Consider the following 26,301-nt stretch of genomic DNA (forward strand, 5'->3'; position numbering starts at 1 on the left):
AAAATTTTCAGAAAGTTCTAAGACCGTGTTTCGCATTACATTTGCAAAGAAACATTGTTGAGAAACCATTCAACTAAATCAAATAAAATCATATAAATTTACCATACCATTATGATAACTTGATTGTGAGAGTCGACTTTAAATATTGAATGATATGTTCCCGACAAGGTAACATAAATGAGAATAGAATGCTTATACTCTCCTCCAATCTAGCTCTACCTGCCAACCTCGTACACTCCTATTCCTATACATCACTTTTGTCAACCTCAAGTCTCATAGATTTTCCTCAACTCTTACCAAAACTGCAGTAACCAATACATCAAGCCCACACACCAAGATGTCTCTTCTTAAGTTATAAACACATTTACGATCAAGAATCTGACCACTTCACCAACACAATAAAAAAATGAAAAGTTAATAAGATTCCAAAAGAAAAGAAGCTAATACCTGATCAGTTCTTTGGCAATCCCTTCGGACTCTGGTCTTCTTATATTTTTATGCATTCCCACGCTTCCGATAACTGAAAAACCATTAATTCTGTTTTTCCGGCAAACTTGAAGGGTTCTGACAGTACAGATTCCCGCAAAGTGGTGCCGATCAAGACGATATCCTGGGAGGCAGATCATGGAGGCCAACCAAGCTTTATCAACCAATTTTCTACCAATCCCAAAGCGCAAAAAGAAAAATCATACCGACAAAACTTGATCAAAAGGGGGAAAAAAACTAATCTGCTAGAGTCAAAATAGAGAGAAATTTTGACACTCACACGGTAAATCTTTGTTCTTCAATGTTGAAGGCGAGCTTCTCAGTTCGAATCCATCGAAATCGAGATGTTACGATTCGAGATGGAGCCAGGGGCGAGCTTCTCTATTGAAATCGAACACGGGCTATGAAGTTGGCGTGGCATCGATTCGAGAGGATTCAGAGTTCAGGGACGGAGTTAGGGCTCAATAAAGTAGAGAAATAGGATTATAATTTGGGCCAGAACACGGGGCGGGTTGAGTTACAGCAGGTGGGTTGTGGGTCAGACTCCGTCTCACGAAATATGACCCGTGAAACTGTCTCACACAAATGTTTGCCTTGATTCTTCCACTTTCCATATAACCCATCAACCGATGAAATCATTAACCCAAATCCTATTACCCAAATTTCTGTTTTGTTTTGTTTTTTTATTTTTCATTACTTCCATGTACAGTAGAATCTGATCTCTAAATTCTTGAACTTCATTTCTTTTGGATGGGGATTAGGAAGGAAATACATTAAATCACCCAAGTACTCAATAATTTAACCATTTTAACTTAGTCAAACAAATTGAAATTTTTTACAAATATATTAAATAATATTTAGTAATGGAAGCATCCTACCTCATCATATTGCCTATAAAATTTCGTTTTCCTTTTTTAAAAAAATGGGATTCTAGATTTATATAATACTACATTTGAAAAGAATTGGGTTTTGTTCTTTTTTAAAAACAAAAATAAAATTTTTCAAAAAAAAACAAAACAAAAATAAAAAAAAAAATGAATTTGATTTAGGAGTAATAGAGTTAGGCAAGTAGCTTAGCGTAGTTTAGGCGTCAGAAACAATAATTTTTCACAAATTCCACTCGTAATCAGTAATCTGTCTGTAATTTCGTATTTCTTCCCAAATCAAGAACAAATTATTTTCATGTTCATTACATCATTCCTCTTCCGATGTCCAAAACCAGTTCTTTGAATTTCTCCAGTGATAAGGGATCGCTTTTCTTGTCCATTTCTTCATCTTCAACTAATTATCTTCAAGGGTTTTCCAGCATTCGCTGTTGAATTTCCTCGATTCTCAGAAAAAGTCAACTCTGCAGCTCGAAGGGGGATGGTCTGCGTACTCCCCCAATCCGAAGATCCTTTTCTTCGAGGTTCTTATTCTTCACAGTTTCTCCTAGTCTCCTAGCTTCTGATTATTTTGTTCGATAAGATTTTGCTAGGAAAAGAAAAGAAGAAAATGGTTTCTTTTAACTGAGTAGTATTAGTGGGTAGGGATTATATACATGGCGGCTTTGTTCAGAAAAGCTCGAGTGAAAGATGGGTCTTTTAGGCGTGCAGTTTTGATCTTTCTGTTGGGATCTTTTTTATTGGTTTTGGTATTAAGAACAAATGCTGTTGTAGATTTAATCAACAAAAGATACACCTTTGCGAGTGATGATGATTCTTTTGGATTGACTGCTGACAACTATACTTTGGGATTTTCCGAGAATTTAGAGCTTCCTACACAAAATGAGCTTTCGATTTTGTTAGAGGATCATAATCGGATGCCACCCAAGAACTTGGATTTATATCCTAAGTTAGCCAAGCATCATATAGTCATTGTGTTGTATGTTCACAACCGGCCTAAATATCTTCAAGTGGTCATTGATAGCCTTTCCCAAGTAGTAGGGATTAGCGAAACGCTGCTGATAGTTAGTCACGATGGTTTTTTCGAGGAGATGGATAAGATTGTGAAGGGTATCAAGTTTTGCCAAGTGAAACAAATTTTTGCCCCATATTCGCCCCATGTCTTTGGTAGTAGTTTTCCTGGTGTTTCACCTGGAGATTGTAAGGACAAAGAGGATCCTGCAAAGATTAAGTGTAAAGGGAATCCGGATCAGTATGGCAACCACCGTTTACCGAAGATTGTGTCGTTGAAGCATCATTGGTGGTGGATGATGAACACTGTGTGGGATGGTTTGAGAGAGACCAGAAAGCATTCTGGTCATATTCTCTTCATCGAAGAGGATCACTTTATATATCCCAATGCATATCAAAATTTGATGTTACTGACGGAGTTGAAGCATAAAAAATGCCCACTTTGCTATGCTGCAAATCTTGCACCCTCTGATGTGAAGTTAAGAGGAGAAAGGTTGGAGACTCTGATTGCAGAGAGGATGGGGAATGTGGGATATGCCTTTAACCGAACTGTATGGAGAAAGATACACAGGAAAGCTAGAGAGTTTTGCGCTTTTGATGATTATAATTGGGATATAACAATGTGGGCTACCGTGTATCCTTCATTTGGAGGACCTGTGTACTCCTTACGGGGACCTAGGACAAGTGCTGTTCACTTTGGAAAATGCGGATTGCATCAAGGACAGGACGAGAAAGCCCCATGTGTTCATGATGGTTCTGTGAATTTCGAAGTGGAACAAGAGGATAGAGTTCCGAATATCAAATCAAAATGGGGAGTAAACGTACTCACGAACCAACCTGGTTATAAAGCTGGTTTTCGGGGTTGGGGAGGGTGGGGAGATACTCGAGATCGTGAATTGTGTATGCAATTTTCCAAGATGTATGTGGTTAAAGATTTGGGAAAGGTGTCAATGACGTTTAGCTCGGTTAGAACAAGCTAAGACATGAACCCACGAAGTGGACGTTGTTTGTCCTGTGATGAAAGGGGATATAGCTTTTATATTTGCATCTTTGTTGTACAATTAGAGGAGCCTATGACAATGTCATTTCATTATCGTTTTGCTCTGTTCTAAGAAATTGCAATTTTGTTTTTCATTTTTTCTTCCAAATGTGTACCAGTAAGATATTCCTATAACATGTTTATACATCTTATTGCCTGATTTTCATACAGTTGGTTTGCTCTTACATCTTCATCCTTCACTGTTTACATACACGGGTTGAACCTCGAACTTGGGTCTAGCATGATATCTAGAAGTGCAAACAGATCTAAATACTAATTATATTTCAAGATTCGAACTTGAGCTCAAATGCTTTCAGTGCCTCAAAACACTCGAATCTTCTGTTTGAAGTTTGTGCTGCATCTTGAACTTCAAGTTGTCGAAATAGCATATGAAGCGAGCCTCGATGTTGCACCCGCAACACAGAGAAGGCGAGTAATTGGAACGACTAAACCACGCCCACACCCATACGTACAAATGAAACAACAAAGTGCAAAAGGTTAGGCTTCATTTCTTTTCTCCAACTCTTTGATGGTGGACCTCCACTTGAAGAAACTCCCAAACAAAGCCTCCATTTCCTCCAAGGTTCTCCCCTGTGTCTCAGGTAACAATGTGTAGAAGAATAGCCAAGCCACAGTGGTGATTCCACTGAACAAAAAGAATGCCCCGCCGATCGTGATGGCCTTGTAAAGTGATATAAAGGTCATCAGAACGACTCCACTCGTGAATCGATTCACGGCCACTCCTATGCTGCATCCTTGAGCTCTCAGCCTCAGTGGAAATATCTCAGAGCTGTAGACCCATGCTATAGGACCCATTCCGATGGAGAAGAAGGCGACACTTGATAAAGTCGTGATGATACACAACACCACTGCCCAGATAATAGCTTGATCTTTGTGGTGGTCGATTATGGTTAATCCAACAGCAAGTCCCATTAGGGATGCTATCATTCCACCGCAACTCGTCAGCAGGAGTACCCGTCGCCCCACCCTGTCGACTAAGAATGTAGCCACCAGAACGAATATGGTCTTGCTTGCCCCGACGGCGATGGTGGCGAGTAACTTGTCTGAATCATTTTTTATTCCAGCTTTCGCGTAGATTCTTGGACTGTACATCAGGACTGCGTCTACTCCACTAGCTTGTTGGAAGAGGTGTATGCCGATGCAAGCGACTAGAATGTGAAGAACTGGTGGTGTTGGATGGAGGAGCAGCTCTTTCCAGACATCCTCGCCGTGGCTGCGTGTTGGGACGGTTATGAGGTTGTCGTCGCAGTTTTCAGGCAATCCTGCGGCCTCCTTGATGTCAGCAAATCTCAGTTGGGCTTCTTCTGGTGAATCTGATACTCTGAGGAGAACTTTTTTGGCGTCACCAAGCCGGCCTTGGAGGACTAGCCATCGAGGCGACTCTGGCATGGCTAGTACACCAATGGCCAGGAAGATGGACGGGACTGCGCCGAGTCCGAGCATCAGTCGCCAGCCTAATTTTAGTGGGAGACCCGCGAATGCATAGTTTGATACAAATCCAAGCAGAACACCTGTTCACATAACCAAACTAAATAAGCAAATATCTTCATATTATTATTATAGTGAAAAAAGTGATCTTCTAGCCAAAGTACACACCGAAGTTGATGAAGACTTCCGGGAAGGAAGTGAGGAATCCACGGGAGGAGGTAGGCGCCACCTCGGCAGCATACACCGGCGCGATCATGAGTGCGTAGCCGACCCCGATGCCGGCAACAAATCTGCCCACCATAAGGAAGGCGTAGTCAGTGGCGAAGCCCATGAGTATTGCTCCTACAAAGAAGATTGCGGAGGCCAAGACAATGGTGTAACGCCGCCCAATCCAGTCGGAGGTCCGCCCCGCCATGGCGGATCCGACGAGGGAGTAGATGTTGATGGTCCCCACCAGAATCTCGATTTGGACATCGCTGATTTTCAAATCTTTCTTGATGTATAGACTTGCTCCACTCATTACTCCTGTGTCTATATTTAATGGTTGTCGATCATAAAATGAGTATACTATCTGACGATTAACTCTATATTTTTTTTTAATCTTTTTGATATCACATGTTAGAAACTTACTTTAAAGAGGAAAAATAATATATAAATCCATCACCCATAAGAATAATAATCCCATATGAAGAAGATTTAAAATTCCCAGAGTAAAATTATCACTAATTAAGTTGAAGAAAATAGTAACAATAAGAAGAAGAATACCATATCCCAGCAAGACTGAAGTCATAGAAGCAAGAATTGATATAGCCAAAGCATATTTGTTTCTTTTGTGTTTGTTTGTGGCTGCAGAATGATTAGGCATATGGATTTTGCTCGAAACTTCATTGACGTTATCAGATTGCTTCTGATCATCCATTCTTCTTCTTCTCTTTGTTTGTCTTGGGTTTCTATAATTACATATATGGGCATATGAATATCTATGTATTATCTATTATCTATTATATTACATATCTAATGAGTTTATTTATGAATTTATATGACTATTCTTTTCCATTAATCTATTATTACATTACATTACTTGCACATTTCTAAATATGTGAGTTTATTTATGAATTTACGTGGTTAGCTACCCTTTTCTATTAATAGTATATAATTAATGTATTTTTTCAATTATTTATTTATGTGACTCATCAATTAAGTAATTTATTTAAAAATATATATCATGCACTCTTTCATCAATTATTATTATTATTATTATTATTATTATTATTATAAATATGTGAGTTTATTTATGAATTTACTTGACAATCTTTTTCAATTAATACTACATAATTAATGTGTTTTTTTAATTATTTATTTATGTGAGTCTTCAATTAAGTATTTTATTTTAAAAAAAGTATATCATGCACTCTTTCAAATAAAAAATTAAAATTTTGTGTATCTACTATTTATCATTTGGTTTTTCTCTTATTTGATATGTACTCTTTCAAATAAAAAACTTAAAATTTTGTGCATCTACAATTTATTATTTGGTTCTTTTTCTTATTTGATTTAATTTTTCTATTATATATACCTAATATCTAATCTAATCTAATATTCTATTCTATACTATTATTTTATTAAATATAAATATATGAGTTTGATTTGTGAACTTATAATTTTATTTCCTTATTTATTTGTGGTTCATAAGGTTGTTTATGTATTTTTTGCACTAACTCAATAGAGTCATATTTAATAGTATTCTTAACTCCACCAAATTTCATAACCTTGTAGTTTGAATGTTTAATGGAAAATGATATTCCTAGGAAAAATAAGAGCTAATTTTTGATAATTTGATATATAGTTGAAGGATTATTGATTCATGCATGTAAATTTGGATTCGTGTGTTTGCATTAAATTATTTCGGTAGATGTGTGTTAATTATTATGGCCAACTACCCACTTTTTTTTGTGAAATTAATGTTTTTTTGTCCTTTCATCATCCTACATATAGATAAATTTTGATTTCATCATCTTGTCTTTGATTTTTATTTCAATATGAAAGGTATAAAGACGTCTACATTTTTTGGTTTGACTTCCATATTTTAATTTTTTTTAAAAATAATTTTTACATATAATTTTTGGCTAACCAAAAATAGAATAAAGAGTTTAAAAAAATAGAAACTCTAAAAAAATAATAATAAATCCACAAGTTCCCTTAAAAATATGTCAGTAAATTTCATTTTTTAGAGTGTCATTCCAATGAAACTGAGCTTTGAGAGCATGTAGATTATAAATGCACTTTCGTAAATTTTTTTAATATTTATTTGCGCTACAATTTGATTAATTAGTTTGATTTATTTTCGATTTTACTCATCTTACTTCCCTCCCAAGATAAGGAAGAAGATCAGCTGTTTTGAGGTTGGTGATCAAGTTGAGACACGAAGATTCAAACATTTATTTCAGTTTTGTTTCTTACTACGTTGTCTCTTTCGTACTTATATTTCTCACTCTGAAAACAGTTATGGTTTATGAAATAAACTAGTTTTTGAAAAGATTTGTATTACAAGGCTTGTTGTTTCAATGTTAAATTGTTAAACAAACATCGACGTCAACCAACCTCGATTTCGAGGCGTGACAAATATAACTCATTTTGGAGGGATTCTTTGCGTTTGTTCCATCCAGTTCAGATTTACCTAGGGATGACAAAAATTTCCGAAATCCCGACCCTTCCCGAATCCCATCCCATTTTCGTCCCGAAAAAATCCCTACCCGACATTTTTCTGACTCGACAGGATTTCCGACCCATCCCGAAATAATATAATAATATATTTTATTAATAATTTTATTAATATATGGAGCTAAATATTATTATGTTTCAACCCATATAACAATTAATTGTAGATTTAATTAGCATAATTTTTATTGTTGGAATGATCAAATCGTGAAATCACGAAATGACATTTTATTGTTATGTATTTTTTTAAAAAATATATTAATAATTTAATTAATTCATATTTATAATTATCTAATTAGAACAAATATGTAACAAGAGATCAATTTGACTATCTATTTAACAAAATTTATTTACTAATTGTATCCAAATATTTTATTAATATTACCCGATGCACTTCTTTTACTTACCAAAACTTTGAAGAATTATCCGGAATATATTCGAAATATTTTAATATTATATATTTTAAGTTGAATATTTATTTTTTATTTAGAAATATAAGTTTCTAAATAGCATTTTTAATAAAATAATCACATTTTTTGTTTTTATAACGAAATCTTGAATTTGAAACAAAATTTCGGGATTTCCTCTCCCTACCCGACGGGATCCTGAATGTTCGGATCATGATATGTGTTGGGAACGGGATCGGGAGATAAAAAATTTTTTGATTCTTTTCGGGACGGGAGTTGGGTAAGAGGGTTACGGGACGGGTTCCGACCCTATTCCACCCCTAGATTTACCGCACCTTGGTTCAGTGGTTTCAGGTCGTGCAAAGAGCAATAATCTGGCCCCATTAGTCTAGTGCGCAAATGATATGTGCCCCACTAGTGTCCACTGGCATGTCAAACTAAACTACAAGGGTATCGTTTGGTACATGAGATGAAACTGAGATGAGACATAAATTTTACTCATCCCATATTTCTCTCATTTTTTATTTAACCCAATGATATCTCATGACACGGTATGACATTAGATGTAGGCTTGATAACAAATACCTTTCAACACATTGTATTAGTGGAGGATGAGTGTCATATAATTGAAATTGTGTGAAATTAAAAATGGTAATTAAGAGAATAAACAAAAATAATCCTACAAAATCAAAAACATACAAAACAACATATTATTTATATCTATGTCATGTTTATTCACATCTCATCATGTTTTTATTTATCTATCGTACATCCCATAAATGATACCAAATGGTATCAAGGAGTATTGGCAGGTCATGATAACAAACTTCAACTACATGATGAATTATAAGCAGCACCCGAACTTTGACAATCTAACACAGATTTTCAGCTTTAACTACAAACTACTAAGGGAGTGTTTGGTAGAAATTGTACAAAGTATTTTTTAGCTTCTAGCTGTAAGTGCTTTTGAGTGTTTAAGAATGTTAAATTCTAATTTAGCTTCTACAACTTTTACCCAAAAGCAATAAACAAGAATTTGATTCTTTTTTTTGCTTCTGCTTTTTTGTTTAATGTCTAAAATTACAAGTTGACATTTATACCTTTAATAAATTTATCATATTAAGCAATTACCCTAACTTATTTTGACCTAATTTTTATACGTTGTTAAATTTTATTTATATATAAGTTTTAATAGTTTCTAATAGAATTTTTATAAAATTTCAATAATATTTTATTTCAATTATTTACTTTTTAAAATATATATATTGCATTTTCATAAATTATTTTTGTACATATCTTGTATATTTATACAAATTTTGTCATTTTTTATATTTTTATTAATCTTATATATATTTTCAAGTATTCATGTTATAAAAAATAAAATATTTTTTAATACAAAATTCATAATGTATAATAATATATAAACATATTTTTTATGGTGTGAGTGTTAAAAAATTAAAAAATTAAATAAGGGTATGATTGTCATTTAACTAAAAAATATTTAAGTTTGAAAGCAATTATTTTCCCAACACTAAATTTTAGCTTGCATAGTTTTAATTTTTTTTATTGTCAAACACTCCCTAGCTACTTTAATTTCTAATCACCAACTTCAAAATAATCTTTACAAGAATCACTTTGAAATAAGCAAAAGCGCTCCAAAACACTATCTAACTCCATACTGGAGCATAAGTAAGTGCTAATATTATATAGTCGCTGTTGCGATCCCACGACGCCGCTGCGAGTAATGATGGAGTTGTTTATAAGATTGAGAGGCTCTCGTAACTGATATGCCCACCCTTTACTAAACATGGAATATCCGGACTAGCTAGTTCCAGTTGAGGTTGCTAATATGATATTACATGTTAATTATTTTTGGACAGATGATACTGCAATGTTATGGACAACAATTTGCATGTGGGAATTGAAATGTGCAGTCACTCCGAGCTAAGGATGGACAAGTCCACATTTAGTTTCCCAATCGAAGGGTTGGGCATTTCCTCGAAGAATATAATCTATTTCGCAATGGTGATATAAAATATATATATATATATATATATATATATATATATATATATATATATATATATATATATATATATTGTGTCGACCCTTAATATAAAATTTAATTGCAAATTAATGGTCAGTAATTATTAAATCTTTTAAAAGTACTTGTATAAACACCAAGAAACTAATAGTTAAGAATCAAAAGGGTTTTCCTGAAAATTACCAACTACGGCAAATTCTTATATAAATGAAAGGGGTTTATTTTCATACCAAATTTAATTTAATTTAATTTTTTTATTATAATTTTTTAAAAAAACTTTTATGAAAATCTGAGACACCGACACGTGCCATCATCAAAGCCCTGAATGTCATCCAACGGCCCTCAACGAACACCCGACATTTCCTAGCTAGTACTCGTTCCCATCCAATAAACTGTTCTCTCATTTGAGAAATCGAGTTCTAGACTTGTGAAGAATTTTATTTTTCTGAAAAATGAAAATTTTGTTGTGTTTTTTAAGTTCAAAATTTGATATTTTATGTTAAGAATGATTTTTAATGTGTTGTGGAAGTTTAAGTGTTGATGTTTGAAGTTAAGTTGGATATTTGAGGTGTTTTTGGTGCAAGGGTTTTTAAAGAGTAAAAATCTGAAATTTGAAGTTGAGTTGAACTTGATGTGTTTTTAGACTCAAATCTTGGTGTTTAAATTGTTGGGAGAGTGAGTTAATGTGTTTTTAAGATCACTTACATGTTAGGTATTGATTAGTAGGTGTTTTGGAAGTTTTGAATCGAAAAAGACGGAAAGAAACCAAAAATAGCGTATGTTTTTTTTTCCTTGCGCCGCTGCCCGGCGTCACGGGCAGCAGCAGCGGGCAGGGGCACAATTTATTGGCACCCCCACGCTGTTGGATTTTCTGCAGAGGCGCCATTTTCTGCACCCCTGTACTTCAAACTATGTCCAAAAAATGTTTCTTGCCATTTTTGAATCCTAAATTCATGTTTATGATATTTTAAGTATATTTAAGATGTTGTTTTGAAAAAGTTTCAAATTTCGATGTCTCGAGTAGACAGAACGACTTGCATGGATCGATATACATATATTTGTATTGCATGATTAATTATTATATGAATGTTTATCCATCAAAATTATTTGATGTATGAAGCATGATGTTTATGAAATGATTCTTGAGTAAGTTACAAGTCTATGATGAAGTTTAAGAAAGTTATGATGTTATGACAAAGTTATACATGTTTTTGTGGTGATGATACGGGATTGGTACTCCGTGATGAGCTCCGGAGGGACCTTTCTAACAATGGCTCAAGATATGGAAGTAAAGGATCGGACTTCCGGTATGTGCTAGCTCTGGGAGAGACTTTCCAAAGAATGACGTTGAACAACGACCGTGATCACGGGAACCTAATGTGCTCATAAGACATAAATACCACGATTGCATATATTTCATCAAGGATTAAAAAAGTAATGTTATGAGTTATTGCATGATGTTTATGTTCAAGTTTTTCAAGTTTAAAGCATATTCATTATGTTAATGATATGTATGTTTATGCTTGTTGAGTCTTTAGACTCATTATACTTGAATGATATAGGTAATAATGTTGTTGATGATTTCATCGACGAGTTCGAGGACAGACATGAAGAAGAACAAACGGTCGTGTGGGAAGGAGATATATAAGCACGTTGTCCAAAGAATTTATATGTTGTGCACATCATTTTAAAGTATTTGTAAAGAAAACAAGTATTTAATTATTTTAGCGTTGGTTTGTATTTGTTTGCAAACGAACTTGATGTTTATGTTATGTGGAAGTTGGTGCAACGAATTACTCTTTTAAGAAAAATTTTCTATTCCGCGAAAAGATTTTTCATAATATTTTAAAGAATGTATGTATTGTACTGTTCCCGAGTTTTAGAACGTTACACAAATGACTTTCGTTTTGCAGAGACTATTGCAACAATACTTGTGGACTGCCCACCGACTGATGTTCTTAGCTATGGGAAACTTTTCACCAATCTTTGTCATATTCGAAAGAGTGGTTTGGAAGATGACGTGGATTAGTGGAATGTTTGCCAAACTGTACAAAATAAACCCATTGAGATTAAAAGGTTTCTTATTAGTTTTACTTCAATCTCTGTTAAACATATCCTTATCATTGCATATGATGCACCTATTAAATATATTCTCAGGAATAAACTTAATGTCATGATTGAAGATGGAACTGGAACTGGTGTCGCAAGGGTAACTATGTTTGGCAAAATTTTCCTCGTATTCATTGTTCATACTGTTGAAGAATACATAAAAAATCACAATGAAGTAAATTCAACAGTACTTTAGTACTCATTGGGGAAAAATTAACATTTTTATCACATCATATCATTCGCAGCTATATGATATAATATTATAGATCTTGAATACGATGCAGAAAATCAACGACGTAATCACCTGTCACAAAGAGAGCCGCATGTCTTTGATAAAGTTGGATCAGAGCATCAAAAACCATAAAAACAAGGTTTCAATAATCGTTGAACGCATTCAAAAACACGTCCACTTCATTCCAGCAATTACCAAACAAAAAAAGAAGATCATTGATCAAAGGAAGGCTAAATAGTGCCAACAAGGAAGGATCAAACATCTCCGCTTCCACATCTTTGAAGAGAAACATTCTCGAGGGAAGTGAGGCACGTAACACTGCAATGAAAATATAGAAGATGATTGATTCATTTCTCATGGAATATATTAGGTATACGTACTTTCCGTTTCATTACACTCACACATGCATCTATGTATATAGAAGCATAATATGGATTGAAATGGACACGTGAGGTGGTGATATGTCACCGTGGAAATGATACCTTACACCAAGCCTCCACAACAAATAGATACGAAGATGTTGGTAATTACATAATTCTGCTTCACTACTTGGCTCTAGCACTGTTTTCATTTCTTTTGCTCAAAGAATGGAACATACTGAAATATATTCACAAAAAATATAAATGTGTTCTAAATTATCACCGTGTGTTTCAACATGTAACGTAACTGCGTGTTTTCAGATACAACGTACGTGCCATTTATCTAGTATATAACAAAAAAGGGTGACTTTTGGCCACTAAACGATGCCTTAATTATATGAATGCACATGGGTTCCAAAGCTCTCGTTCATTCCAAATAAATAAAGTCATAATGTTCGGGGGCGGAAACATATAGGACTAAAACAGATATATAAAAACATCGAGGATCGAAATCGCAAAGTGACATATATAAAGGACCAAAATTACAGTTTTTCTTTAATTTTATTTAGAGAGAGATATAGAGAGAGAGAGAGCAAATGGCTTTATATTCTGTTTCAATTCATTTTTAGTGGCTCATATATATACGTAATTTGATAAAGAAATTTTCTAAAAAAAAAAAAAAAATTGATAAAGAAATGGCATGCATATATTTTGGGGGAAAAAATAAATTTATTAGAATCGTATTATTATCATGACATGGACTGGTTTATTATTTGAGATTTAAGTGGTTCATTGGGTTTAGAATTTGATTAATTATAACTGAAATTATTGGACATTGAAATGAAATTTAGGTAGTGTTTATATTGATGGATTTCAAATGTATTTTTTGTTGTTGTTTTAGATAAGTAAGGCCATAAAATTTAAATTAACACCTTACATATTTATATAGTATTTAACGTTAATCAAAATGAATTTCAAATTCACCAAATTAATAATGATGTCATTTGAAATTTATTCTACTTTACATTACTAATTTGTTAATTAATAAAGTCTAGATTTAAGATTAATATATTATCTCATTGCAAATAATAAAACTATATAATCGAAATTTATAAATTTAAAATACACAATCGCGAAGTCACCTATGTGTTAATAAGTTAGAAGATAATATTTATCTCATTGTAATTGAAAACACTTCTAATGCCATTAATTGATTCTTCCCTAATTTAATTTATAAATTTAAATGACCATAATAATTATAATTCTACAAACACATGAAATTGCATAAACAAAGTATACAAAAATACCCAAGAAGACAATCAAACCCTTGAATCCAGAAAAATTCTTGAGAAATATGAGGGTATTTCAACATATTCATAATTAAAGTGATATTTTAAATAGAAGAAAAAAAAAAGTAGAATGAATATATATATATATATATATATATATATATATATATCAAAAATTAATTTGATACATGAACTATTAGTTAAATGTCAAATTGATACACAAACTTTTGTTAATGGCTTAATTTGTACATATCCACCTGATTTTGACCAAATTATGATGACAAAAATGGTATAATAGTCTTTTGATGATACAAATTAATTAAAACATTAATATTATTTTAGTTTCAAAACTAGCTTCATCATTTTTCTCTATAATAAAAACCGAGAACGACTTTCAATTTTTTATTAGTCATGTTCTCTTATAAAATTATTGTGTTTAAATAAACTTTCAATTTTTTTTATTTTTTTATGACGTGAAAACCCGCAGCCGCTATCTTTTGTTGTGCACTGAAAAACACTCGGACTAATGCAATTCAATTTTGTTGATTAAAAAATATGTGGCACGTTATAGCGAAGTTTAATTGGCGGTTCGATGAGTTTTTTTTATAAATATGATTTGAAAATTAAAACTAATTTTTAGTAGAACTTACGTAATATTTTTATTAAAATATATATTAATAAATTTTTAAATAGTTAAAATATTTTATCACAATCACTATTTATTTAATATTTTTTTCAAAATATTATCGAGAAAATTATGTATACAAAAATCAAAATTATAGGTAAAAAATATTTATTTATTTTATATGGTATCAATTTATTTATTTAAAATTATTTAGATATTTTATACCTTAATATAATTTATCTAATCATTTTCGTTGAAATATATAATCTATCTAATATAATAAATATTATGTACAAATAAAATTTTTAATCAAGTCAATTTTTACATATAAAATATAATATACAAATATATCTGATTAAAATCAAAAATAAAATATACATTTTTTGTAATAAAGGGCAAATTGGACATTTTAAATAAATGTCACCGGAAATTGACCGGAATCCGACGGACATGTACCAATTAAGCTATTAACAAAAGTTTGTGTACCAATTTGACATTTAACTAATAGTTCGTGTACTAAATTAAATTTTACTATATATATATATATATATATATATATTATGTTTTTGAGACGATCTCGCATATTTTTATGCCTAAGATGGACTAATATTTATAATAATAATAATATTTTAATATAAAAAATAATATTTTTCATAAATGATAGAAAAAAAAAAACATTTAAATTATAAACATCTATTAATAATAATGTCTCATTAAAGTGTTTTTTTTTTTCCCCACAAACAGGAAGATAACAGTTAAAGATATCATATGCACCCACGCATATTCTTGCCTTGTCTAGTTTCGTATTTAGCCATTGGAGAAGTCCCCACTAGAACATGGGGTTGTAAATGGAGGAATGCAAAATATTTTGGATAAAATAGTGGAAAATATTTTCATATGTAGTTAGGAATAGGAATGCTACTATTTGGGTCGACGTCCACCATTTGCTCGGTGATATGCCCCATTGGAGGTAAATTGCCGACAAGAAGGAAGCCTGTTTCTTTAGCTTACAGAACCGTCACCGCAGGCAAGCAAATAGCCGCCGCCATAGCTGCAGTCGCCACCACCGCATTGGTATTGTCTGCGGGTGGAGGTGAGGTGGCGGCCCCGCAACAACAAGAGGAGACTCTATCGAACGTACCGCAAACCTTGTCCAGCGAGTGCACTGCTGAACAGAAGGATTGCAAAAGGAGGTATAAAATCCAAAGACCCAAGTCAAGAAAAGCCGAGAGCTGCACCAGTAAATGTTCGACTGTTTGCATGCAGGGTGGGTTTGGTTCTCCTGGCGAAGGCCCTTTCAGTATTAGGAGGTAAAAATCTGGCCTTTTATCCTATATATCCTGCCGTAGAGATGTAGCATTTAGCCATGATCATGAATTGATAGTTCAAATTGAATGCGGCTGCAAGAGATGTATGTGCATTAACGCTTGGGTGGACTTTTATCAACTCATGATATATATCTTTCTTGTTCTTAGGTTGCATTCTTGCTTGACGAAAAATTTGAGTTGTGATGTGGTTTCGCGGCAGTGGATTGCATATATATTAATTATATCATTTACACTTCGAAGTTTACAGCACATTCATCTCCTTTAGTTTATCTGTAAGACTTGGACTGTGAAAGAAGAAAATGTAGACTTTCATGGAGAGGAAAGTTCAAGTAGATTTTCTATAGATAGTCCTTCAAACTAATAAACGAGCATCGTGGCAGAAACCTCCGAGTCTTGAATAGATTTAATTGGATGCTTTGCTGTGGTAAATTATTCAGCTTATCTTCGAAGTTCAGATTGGTCTATGCTTGTTCTCATTCTTGGTTCGACCATTCTGTCATGTCAATGGTACATTGATTGGCAGCTTAGCCTCCCAAATTTTAGCAAATGAGTTCATAGTAATGCCTCTATGTATCATTAGTTAGCCCAAGTCTAAGATGATAATTTTAGCATTTGATGATCTTTCCTTCGAACAATTGATATGAACTGAGGCAAAGTGGAGAACCACAGAAAAATATATTGATCAAGGCATGCCAAAAAAAAATGGAACTAATGAATAATTTCATCTCGTCATGGATAATATCTCAGCGCAACAGGATGTCTACGGACCACACCTTGAAACACAAGGATCACATGTTTTTGAATTACACATTTTGGAACAAGGGCAAGAAGACAGAAAAGAATTGTTTGTGAATCTCATAAGAATAGAGAAGTCAAGAAGGAGTTTTTGGTGTAATGCATGATGGAAATAGAGCGAGGGGGCTAACATATATAGCTGCATCATGACCTCTCAAATAGTAATGTCTGCATGACTGCATCGTATCTAGCTCTTTGTGAATGAGATTTTTGGCAGCCAAAGATCGGAATGTGACATTGGTTCGATGTTGATATTGAAATTGGGTCATATGCATGCCGTTTTCTATGATTATTGATTTTCTTTTGTCTTAAAATTTTAAATTCTCATATATCTGGAGGGAGCTTTGCCAATGCATGATGTTTAGTTTTTTTATATCTCGATATTTGATGTGTATATTGATTATAATATTTTTCATTTATATACAGACCTTTGATTGTTTTCAAGGACGGATTCCGGAGTCGTAAATATTGGTATATTCCTTTGTTTTCCCTTTACATTGTAATATTTCAATCATTGTCTTACATAACTTTGCTTTAAGCTTTCTAGATTTTCAAAATTTACCCAGATCATTTGATAGTATATGTAGCAGTTCTTTCAATTCAATACATGTCATGGATTTGAACTTTGTAAATTTGCCAAGAAAGTTGTTGTTAGGGATTAGTGACCTGAATCATGGTCAGCTCTCTATTTCATTGACACACAAACACATCGACAGGATCGATGTCCTTCCAAACCAAATGCTATGTCAATGGGTTAGTTGATGGCTACAGACATCTGGGGCCGATATATAATTATATATACATGTGCGTGTATGGTGTCCCGTCTCCCCTTGGGTTCCCCTGATAATGCCAACAACACCCTTCATTTACTTATTAGGCTATACGTGTTAAGATGCAGATGAATAGCCGATTCTTATGCATTTTTTTCTTGTCAGCAGTCTTTCGGAGTGCTCTGATATCTGTAATTTGATTGGAGATGGTGATGATGACGGACCCTGAAGCATTCTTGATTCGTCCATTTTTGTCCATGTTAGCGAATTACATGATTTCATGTTGAAAATACAGGTAGAACGAGATTGTTTTGTCCATACACAAATACCTATTTACATTTCACTGTAAATCCACTTCTATTCTTCAAGATCACAGTATCTACATATTGAAACTGTTGGATCCCTCATGGTTTGCCCCGAGCAAGTGTGATTTCACAAATACTGCGGTGCCTGTTAGTTCTTGGTTTGAGTGAGAGTCAAATTCAAAAAACGGGCTAATTGTGTGAGCGGTTATTGCATATTTTATACCTTTTGTAAATCCCATATCAATTACATCCAATTTTGAACCGGTTTAGTGTTCAATATATGTATACCTCAATCTGCAGAGAATGTGATATCGGCCAACATGTGACCCGTCAAGCCTCTGCGGGCACATTGTGTATCAGTATGACAATTGCATTTCAGCCTGTCATGCATAACTTGGGAATCATTTTAACCATTTTATGACAACTGCCTATCATGTCTTGGTCAAGAATTAGTGGCACTAATATATGTCTTGTTTCCGTGGAAAAGTCTCTTAGGATTCATGGCTGAAAATGCAGTTTATGGTGCTTGTGATCATATCATAAAATTCAGCATGGCGTGCCATGGTCTGTTCGCCCAAGTGGCATCAACCTCCCTTTCTGAGAAGAGATCTCGTGTTCGAGACTAGTTGTTAACACTTTGTAAGGTGTTGTGTAGTGCGGTCAATTGCAGCTAACGAACGTCAAGCATTAAGTAATGAGAGGGGCAATGGAGTTAATTTTTCAATTTTCAGATAATGAAATAAATGTTGATTCTTATTGCTAGAAAATAGGTACATAAAATAACTGACTTACGAACTTTTAAGTTGACAAATGCTGTTTCTGCGTCATTACTCATAACCCTGAAAATAAAATAAAATCTTTTGATTTGATGAATGCATAGATTTGCTTTTGACAAAAATGACCAAAGGATACATATTCTTTAGTTCTTCTTTCTACTTTTTTTTTTTTCCCTTTTCCTTCTTAATAATAAAAGGAAAGATAAGTAAGTTTGATCACAAATCCTTGTACCCTTTGGCTTCAAGTCCCTTTCTTGCGTAATATTATCTCCAAAAATTGATTGGACGAAGGAAAAAGGGTTCCTTAGCCACCGAAAGAGGATGCATAATTGGAATTTTTTTCGTGTTTCTGATGGGACATGGCAAAATTATGTGACACGTCCCCGTTTCACGATTAACTCTATTATATTTACAATAAAATAAAAGATAATATTTTTAATATAAAAAATAATAATTTTTTACGACTCAAGTCGAATAAAAAATTGTCTCATAAAATTGATTTGTATGTAAGAGATTTTTTAAATATTTCCTGATTTCCATTGTTATATATCACAGATAAGCAAATTCCCATTAGCGTTTGATCCCCACGAATTTCTAAAAGGAAACCAGGAATAATAACAATTTTTTTTTATCACGTTAATTAAAATTTTAAATGCAAGTTATGGGATTCCAAATGCTCAAAAGTGTATGTTCCCGTGCCTTCTTGATAATCCACTAACTAGCACCAATACCAAGATAAATAAATTAAATATCATATCCCATTTTGTTTCAATAAAAAAGAAACTATTGTTCGGATACTTGTTCCCAACACACATCCATACTTCTCTTCAATCTAACACCATTAGTTCGATCCTACCCCACTCCAAATATATCTAACGATCATAAAGATAAAATAATCTGTGCAATATAAATTATAAGTTCTCGCGCGGATACAGATGCTACGTTCTAGTTGCTCTAAGAATAGGGTCGAATAAATCCTTAATACGTTGTTAAATTTAATAAACTTGAGAGTGATTTGTACGTCTTTGACCGCGGATAATTTCATCTTATTTTTACATCTTAATGTATTTAAGGAAATCTATATTGAGACACAATGTTTGTACAAGTAAGATATCATTTATCTTTGACTGTGACTTGTTCCGCCTTACTCTTGCATTATTGTACCATTGCATGTCCAAATGGCCTCATCTCTTTAGACCTAAGCAATGTCGTCCATCACTTTTAATCCATACTTCTCATCATATGCTTGTCGATATCCCATTTTTGTTTTGCAGTGAAACCATGCCCATATTTTCTTCACCAAAATTATAAAAAAATAAATAATATTTTTAACATATATATGTATATATATATATAATATGATTAAAACCCACCTCAAAATCCATCAAATCGTCTCCCTTTCATCATCATTGTCCCTTCCAAAGTAAGATTCATAATTCCCGTGGAACTGAATTTTTCTTTTTATCTCCCAATAAAGTCACCAGAAAAGAAAAGATAAAAGTTATTTTTTCTTTTTTTTTTTAAATCGAAATTCTCGTCATCTAAGAACTCAAAACCCACGCTAATCGATATGAATTCCACTCATTCTGTTCTTCCCACTTTTCCTTATTTTCTTGATAATCCACTGTCCCAACTAAGGCAAGTTAAATTAAATATAGAAAATTATCACTAAAAGTTTTCAGACATAATCAAGAAATGACTGCATTAATTATTTCTCTTGGCCATTAGTGAATTTTTTTAGTATCAAGAAAGAGACCAATTTCATGTTGGTCTTACACAGCATTGGAAAATCAAGAGCAAAATCTATCTATGTACCAAAAAATATATTTATATTTATCGGTAATTCCTAGACTAGGTCCTTATCCAACAACACATAGGCTACTCATTCTTTGCAATATTTGGTTAAAGAATGAATCAAAAGGCAAAAACAATATTATTTTTATCGGATATAATATGGACTCAGGCCATTTGGAAGTCGATTCCCAAACCTGGTATGCTCCACAAAACTATCGTGTTAACTGATCTCAAGACGTAGTAGAGCGCCATTCGAAGTTATTGAGCCATCAGCTGATCAAGCTGCATTTGCTCAAGCCATGCGCCCAAAACTGATTCGTCGATTTCTTCGTTCTGGTTACTCAGATTCGCGCCCATACTCATGGATGTACCGGCTACAGATTTTTCGTTCATATCTTGAGCAGATTCTTTGACGAGTGATTGAACCCATGATAAATCCGGCTCCTCCCCATTATCGAGAAGCTCGGATGATAAAGATCTTTTCATCCTCCCAAACGCATCAGCATGGACTGACCACTCTGGAGCACCATTCGGGGAGCCCCAACTGGGCCAAGTGTCTTCTAAAGAAGCAACTGCGGCTGCAGCATTAGAACCAAGTTCACGTGAGCTAAGACTTCGAAACTGTTGGTGTTGCTTCTCACGTTGAGCTAGCAATGACGTACGAGCACTCATTGGTGATATTGGCTCTATACTTCGCGGTGACAATCTCCCAGGAGACGGAACCCGTATTGGTGTTTTCAGCAGAGTGTGATCCATGTTTCTTGGTGAAAAACTAGTTCTGATTGGAGATAGCATGCTTTGCTGCTGTTGCTGGAATTGATAAAGGGCCGCTGCTTTGTATGAAGGCGAAAAAACAGTTGAACCGAATGCCTGATCAGAGTATCTAGGAGAACTCTCCGCAGAAAATACATCCTCCAGATTTGTAGGATTTGGCATTTTTGGATGAGCAGAACGGTTCAACAAATTGGTACCAATACTCGAATTCGATAGAAGAGATAGCTCATTCAAGATTTGCTGCTGTTGGACATCTACTTCCGGTAAAAAGCTCGAGCCTTCAGTGGGAATATCTCTAGCATTAAGAGATGAACGTAGCCGACTGGACTGGAGATTGCTTCCGGGCAAGTGCAGCAATGGAACATTATGTTGAGTTGGCCAACCAGTGTTCGAAATCCCATTAGTAGATGGAGAAATAGGAGGAGAAAATGGAGATGGTGACATCATAGGAATCGAGGGTGAACCCGGTAAAAGGCTCATCGCTGCCGCAAAATCCATGGCATTAGCAGCTGAGGTATTTGATCGAGGAGAGGGAATAGCAGAACCAGTAGAGACGTATAATGGTCGGAGTTCATCCTGAGTGTGGGCGAAAAAACAAACTCTTCTGTTGCAACTTGTACCATCTTTGCAAAGCCGTGTCCTATAATGTGCCGGGTGGAGCCAGCTCTCGAAAACACCATGAGCATATTCACACATATCCGCCCTTCGACAAGCCCCCTTGCGGAAATCGGGACACGGCACACAGCTGTAATGGTACTTCCTTGGATCCCTCCGCCGAGCATTTTCACCTGGATGAACAAATGGGCACTCGGTCCAATCATGTGAATAGGCACGAGAACAGGGCCGCACCTTGAAAGAAAACATCCTAAACTCATCGGTTGAATAGATGCCATTCTTGATGTCAGGTAAGGAAGGGTCAACTGGGTATTCTTTCTTCTCTGGTGCAGATGGCATGGGAATGTCATGAAATCTTGCACTCTTTGGAGAAGGTGCCAATTCGGAGGGAGAAAGCAGGGATTCATGTCCCTGGGCCGGCGAAAGTGGCGGAGAAATTGGAGTTTCAATTGACAAACCAAGATTGTGTGCTTTCTCAAACAATGCATCCGTTGTGAGCATCATTTGAAGGGAATTTTTCATTTCTGGAAACTTCAGGGATGCAACAATAACATCGAAAGGTAAAAATCCATCAGCATCAGCTATATTAGGATCGGCACCCGAGGCCAAGAGTAGTTTTACGACATCAACAGCATACGTTGACCCGCTAGATGCAGCACAGTGAAGAGCAGTGCTCTTGTCGACACCACATGACCTATTCGTGTCAACATCAGGTAAAGATACAATCAATTTCACAACATCAACACTACCATAAGTCGCAGCCACCATCAAGGGAGTCCTTTGCTGCAAAACCATTTGATTCGAGCCCTTTTGCCGTCCATACCATGCTCCGACCTCATCAACGCTAGATGGTAATTGATCCAAGCACCTTCTAAAGCCCACAACATCATTGTTGGAAGCAAGTTCAAGCAAGCTAGGAAAAGAATCTTGAGTTTCAACATAGAGATTGGAATTCATGATTGCGTCGTCTCTTCTATTGTCAAAGGAAACGGGAATCGATACACCTCCAGACCCTAGCCGGTCGAATTTGCACATGCTTTCATTTTTTGCCTTCAACTTCAAGGAGGTAAAAAAACACACAGAAATCTTGATATCAGAATCACAAAGAGAAATGAAAACGGCAACGATAAATTCAGAAATGACAAAAGATTCCCAAATAACGTAATTCATAGATAGAACACGCGAGTTAATCCTCCAAGACCACCAAAAACAATATAGGCACACAAAAGTTAACAGTAGAAATTTGCTTAAAGAAAATTAACTTATATCTAGAATTAAAAAGGTCTGAGATTTCACTGATACACAAAGATTAAACACGGGCAGGAGTCACCACACTTCAAACAGCAGAACTACCCTCACATATACAAGAACAAAATACTAATCCCATCACAAAATTAAAACAAAAACTCAAAAATTGTAAAATAAGCCTCGATCTTACTGCCAGTTCGAATAGTTCGACCAAGAAACCGGCGGCCAAGAAATCCAACACTTTCTCATAAAGTCAAGGTCCAACCCCAGGTAACAAAAATTAAGAAAGAAAATAGAAGGGATATAAACAACGCAATCCTTTTTTATGATGCATGCCCATGAATTTAAACTCAAATATCTATAACCATTCAAGATTCTGACGCAGCGAAACACAAACGCAGCCAAAATCGAAACTTTGAAAGCATCAGAATACTTGCACCAGTACACACAGCTTTCCAGCAGCAAGTTCACAAATTTATCTCATATTCAAGCAATCGAAACTAGAAAACAAACAAATACTGAGTACCAGGAAACAATTAGACGAGAAAAACCAAATGACCCCATCACCAAGAGCAGCAAAAGACTCGTTCTTGAAAAACTGCAAAGAAGGGGGTTTGCTTTATAAGGGGCTGATTATTTACAGATCTAGAGAAAGAAAAGTGAGTGGGGAGAATAAAGAAGTCGAGGTGACGAGAAGAACAGAGGCTTTTCTTCTCCTTCGCTCTTTTTTCTTCGCCATTTCCTATGTTTAATTTATTTATGTTTTGTGCCTGCTGTCTCTCTCTCTCTCTCTCTCTCTCTCTCTCTCTCTCGTGTATTCTCTATATATATAGGTAAATTGCAATTTGCTCCCTCATGCTGATAATGAATCTTATTTTTACTTCTTTTGTTATTCGTGGCATGCGTTGTATATACAAAAATTAACAACAAATCCGAGGATTAACATTAGATATCTGAAAGAATAGCTATATATTTTTTTTTGTGAGAAGTTGATTGAAGTTCAAAGAAATCTTTAATTAACACACTAATAATCTAATATATCGCCTTTTCCCTACCCCTCCCTCTTATGCAAAATATGTGTCGAATGTGCCCACAGGGATACAGGCAAGTTGGTAAGGCCTGAGGTGACGTGAAAAAAAATTTATTAGCGTTGCGGGTTCGATCCTCGTGTGAAGCATATTCTCTGCTGAAATATTGTGGGATATGCTCTGGAGGTTGATCATGTTGCTCCCTCCTCAGGTCTTTGCCGCTAGTACACATACCTTAATTTAGCCATGCATGAGCCAATAGGTCTCTGACTCATGAGGGATGACGTGCTTTAGAGTCAACCCTTTTTTAAAATATGTGTCATCGAATGTTTTGTATTCAAGTATGTGTATTTCAAATATATTTTATTATTGTATTTTCAAACATTTTTCATGCAAAATATTTTTTTTATTTTCCAATTTTCACATGAATAAAATGTCCAGCTTTACATCAAGATTTTATTAGAGTTTCGATAGTTTGGTTAAGCATCCAACGTACAAAGTGGACATTTTGTTATGTAATATTGATCAACTTTTTAATTTGAAAAATATTATTTATAATGTATTTCAGCACACTAGGAATATCGTGTTTAGGGAAAAAAAAACATTTCACCCGGTCTACATAGCAAATACCCAAAGGGGGAGAATGCAATTTATAAAAATAAATGTTACAAAAATGATGTTTTTTCCTTATTCAAATAATAATAATAATAATTGACTCAAAAAAAAAAACTAATAATAATAATAATGGCGGTGGTGGTAAATGGTAATTGAGTAACTTCATTCGACATCTTTTGGCTTCTATTGGTATCTTTTAGTTAGTGGAGTGATTGGTAATCTCATCTAATATAAAAAATACTTCTCTTTATTCAACGACCAACATCTTTTAGTGTTTCCCCACATTTACATATAAATTGGTCGATTTGTGGTAAATGAACATCGATTCTTGCTTAACAATTGCCCATCGAATAAATGCTAATATTCACACATTGAATCCCTACTACACATAAAAATATTTACAGGGAGACGGGTTAACTCAGCTCATATCTTAATAAAAAATAATAATATTTTTGACATAAAATTAATATTTTTTCATGAGTCGAGTTGAATAAAAGATCTTTTTAAAAAAATTATTTTGTGAGACTGTCTCATATAAGATTTTTTTTTAATAATACTAATAATAATAAATTAAAAAAATTTCATGTGTGCAATATAAGGGTGACAAACGGGATGTGTATGAAATAGATTTTGCCAAATCTGAGACCCATCCCAGACCTAGTTAATCGGTTCTAACCACTTGCCCCAGTGATCAGTTCAATACGGAGTCAGGTACATTGTTATCCCCTAATACAATTTGAGCCGTCAATTTGGGTTAGGTCCGTCGGGTCGATCCGGCCCGCCACACAATTTAAGTGGATTGATTTCAATCCAACAAAATGTGGGCCTAGATGGGCCAACTCGCCTAGGCCCGTCGCGGGTCTGGGTTGGCCCGCGGACCTGGAGAATCAATAATTTATTTTATTTTTATTGTTATATATGTATTTTTTAATAAAAGTTGTTAATTTTTTTTGTATTAATTACTTTATATAAAATTTACACACATGAAATCAATAATTAAAATTTTTATTAATATGTTTCTATTAATATTTATTTATGAAATGATATTTATAATTAATTATAATATTATTTATTTATTTTTATTTGTCGTGATTCAACCCGCGGGCCGGCCCGCCTAACCCTCAACCCACCTTGGGTTGGTTGGGTTGAGAATTTTCAACCCGTCAAGATGGTGGGTCGGCCCGTCATCGACCCGCCAAAATATGAGTTTTTGGTGGGCCGACCGGCCCCGCCATGGGTTGACCCGTTTGACATATCTAAATGCAATATCATAATTTTCTTCAATTTTAATCTTATGCATTATTGGTAATCGAAGCTATAAATAAAATTGATCGTGACCAATTATACATGATCATGAATTCATGACCAATCATACATGGGTTTTATTATTGAAAATTGTACAATCCTTGCAAATGACATATCATCTTGCTCTTTTGTTTTTGCTAGAAGGTCAACGAACCAGCTTTCTCATATTTTAACTAGGGAGACTGTTTCTATGTATGATCAAGTACGTAGGAGGGATTATTCCGCCGCCTACTCTCATTTCGAGTGTAATTATTCCTGATTTGGTGTAATAATATTACCTTATTTTTTAAAAAAAC

General features: G+C 34.4%; 4 protein-coding genes across 5 annotated transcripts; 2 read left to right on the forward strand and 2 right to left on the reverse strand.

The window, feature by feature from the left end:
* The first annotated feature begins 1,585 nt into the window (after positions 1-1,585).
* LOC140886709 (alpha-1,6-mannosyl-glycoprotein 2-beta-N-acetylglucosaminyltransferase) lies at positions 1,586-3,584 on the forward strand. Its single transcript, XM_073293434.1, has one exon. It carries the CDS (start codon positions 2,027-2,029, stop codon positions 3,359-3,361), a length of 1,335 nt encoding a protein of 444 aa, XP_073149535.1. The 5' UTR covers positions 1,586-2,026; the 3' UTR covers positions 3,362-3,584.
* A 149-nt stretch (positions 3,585-3,733) lies between these two features.
* Positions 3,734-5,837, reverse strand: LOC140886708 (polyol transporter 5-like). The gene is made up of 3 exons (XM_073293433.1): positions 5,635-5,837; positions 5,038-5,400; positions 3,734-4,952 (listed from the first exon to the last, which is right to left on the reverse strand). Exons 1-3 carry the CDS (start codon positions 5,786-5,788, stop codon positions 3,919-3,921), a joined length of 1,551 nt encoding a protein of 516 aa, XP_073149534.1. The 5' UTR covers positions 5,789-5,837; the 3' UTR covers positions 3,734-3,918.
* A 9,588-nt stretch (positions 5,838-15,425) lies between these two features.
* On the forward strand, positions 15,426-17,913 carry LOC140893012 (uncharacterized). The gene is made up of 3 exons (XM_073302088.1): positions 15,426-15,962; positions 17,202-17,246; positions 17,714-17,913. Exons 1-3 carry the CDS (start codon positions 15,568-15,570, stop codon positions 17,772-17,774), a joined length of 501 nt encoding a protein of 166 aa, XP_073158189.1. The 5' UTR covers positions 15,426-15,567; the 3' UTR covers positions 17,775-17,913.
* A 2,413-nt stretch (positions 17,914-20,326) lies between these two features.
* On the reverse strand, positions 20,327-23,833 carry LOC140886857 (zinc finger CCCH domain-containing protein 30-like). Of its 2 annotated transcripts, none has more exons than XM_073293743.1 (2): positions 23,584-23,833; positions 20,327-22,865 (listed from the first exon to the last, which is right to left on the reverse strand). In XM_073293743.1, the coding sequence occupies exon 2, from the start codon at positions 22,842-22,844 to the stop codon at positions 20,679-20,681; it is 2,166 nt and encodes a 721-aa protein (XP_073149844.1). In that variant the 5' UTR covers positions 22,845-22,865; positions 23,584-23,833; the 3' UTR covers positions 20,327-20,678. The 2 variants fall into 2 exon arrangements, with proteins under 2 accessions (XP_073149844.1, XP_073149843.1); XM_073293742.1 differs by having other exon boundaries at positions 20,327-22,859; positions 23,577-23,833.
* Between the last annotated feature and the right edge of the window lie 2,468 nt (positions 23,834-26,301).

Source organism: Henckelia pumila, chromosome 3, assembly GCF_033568475.1.
Source record: "Henckelia pumila isolate YLH828 chromosome 3, ASM3356847v2, whole genome shotgun sequence".
In the NCBI taxonomy this organism is placed as follows: domain Eukaryota; kingdom Viridiplantae; phylum Streptophyta; class Magnoliopsida; order Lamiales; family Gesneriaceae; genus Henckelia; species Henckelia pumila.

What these genes read in the sequence shown, in the direction of transcription:
- LOC140886709 (XM_073293434.1), top strand. Translation starts at nt 2,027, where the DNA reads ATGGCGGCTTTGTTCAGAAAAGCTCGAGTGAAAGATGGGTCTTTTAGG.
- LOC140886708 (XM_073293433.1), bottom strand. Translation starts at nt 5,788, where the DNA reads ATGGATGATCAGAAGCAATCTGATAACGTCAATGAAGTTTCGAGCAAA. An exon ending in TTCAGTCTTGCTGGGATATG is followed by an intron (nt 5,401 to 5,634) that starts GTATTCTTCTTC and finishes CATTAAATATAG; the next exon opens with ACACAGGAGTAATGAGTGGA. An exon ending in GGAAGTCTTCATCAACTTCG is followed by an intron (nt 4,953 to 5,037) that starts GTGTGTACTTTG and finishes TTATGTGAACAG; the next exon opens with GTGTTCTGCTTGGATTTGTA.
- LOC140893012 (XM_073302088.1), top strand. Translation starts at nt 15,568, where the DNA reads ATGCTACTATTTGGGTCGACGTCCACCATTTGCTCGGTGATATGCCCC. An exon ending in GGCCCTTTCAGTATTAGGAG is followed by an intron (nt 15,963 to 17,201) that starts GTAAAAATCTGG and finishes ATTTATATACAG; the next exon opens with ACCTTTGATTGTTTTCAAGG. An exon ending in TTCCGGAGTCGTAAATATTG is followed by an intron (nt 17,247 to 17,713) that starts GTATATTCCTTT and finishes TCTTGTCAGCAG; the next exon opens with TCTTTCGGAGTGCTCTGATA.
- LOC140886857 (XM_073293742.1), bottom strand. Translation starts at nt 23,621, where the DNA reads ATGGGGTCATTTGGTTTTTCTCGTCTAATTGTTTCCTGGTACTCA. An exon ending in TAATTGTTTCCTGGTACTCA is followed by an intron (nt 22,860 to 23,576) that starts GTATTTGTTTGT and finishes TTGAAGTTGAAG; the next exon opens with GCAAAAAATGAAAGCATGTG.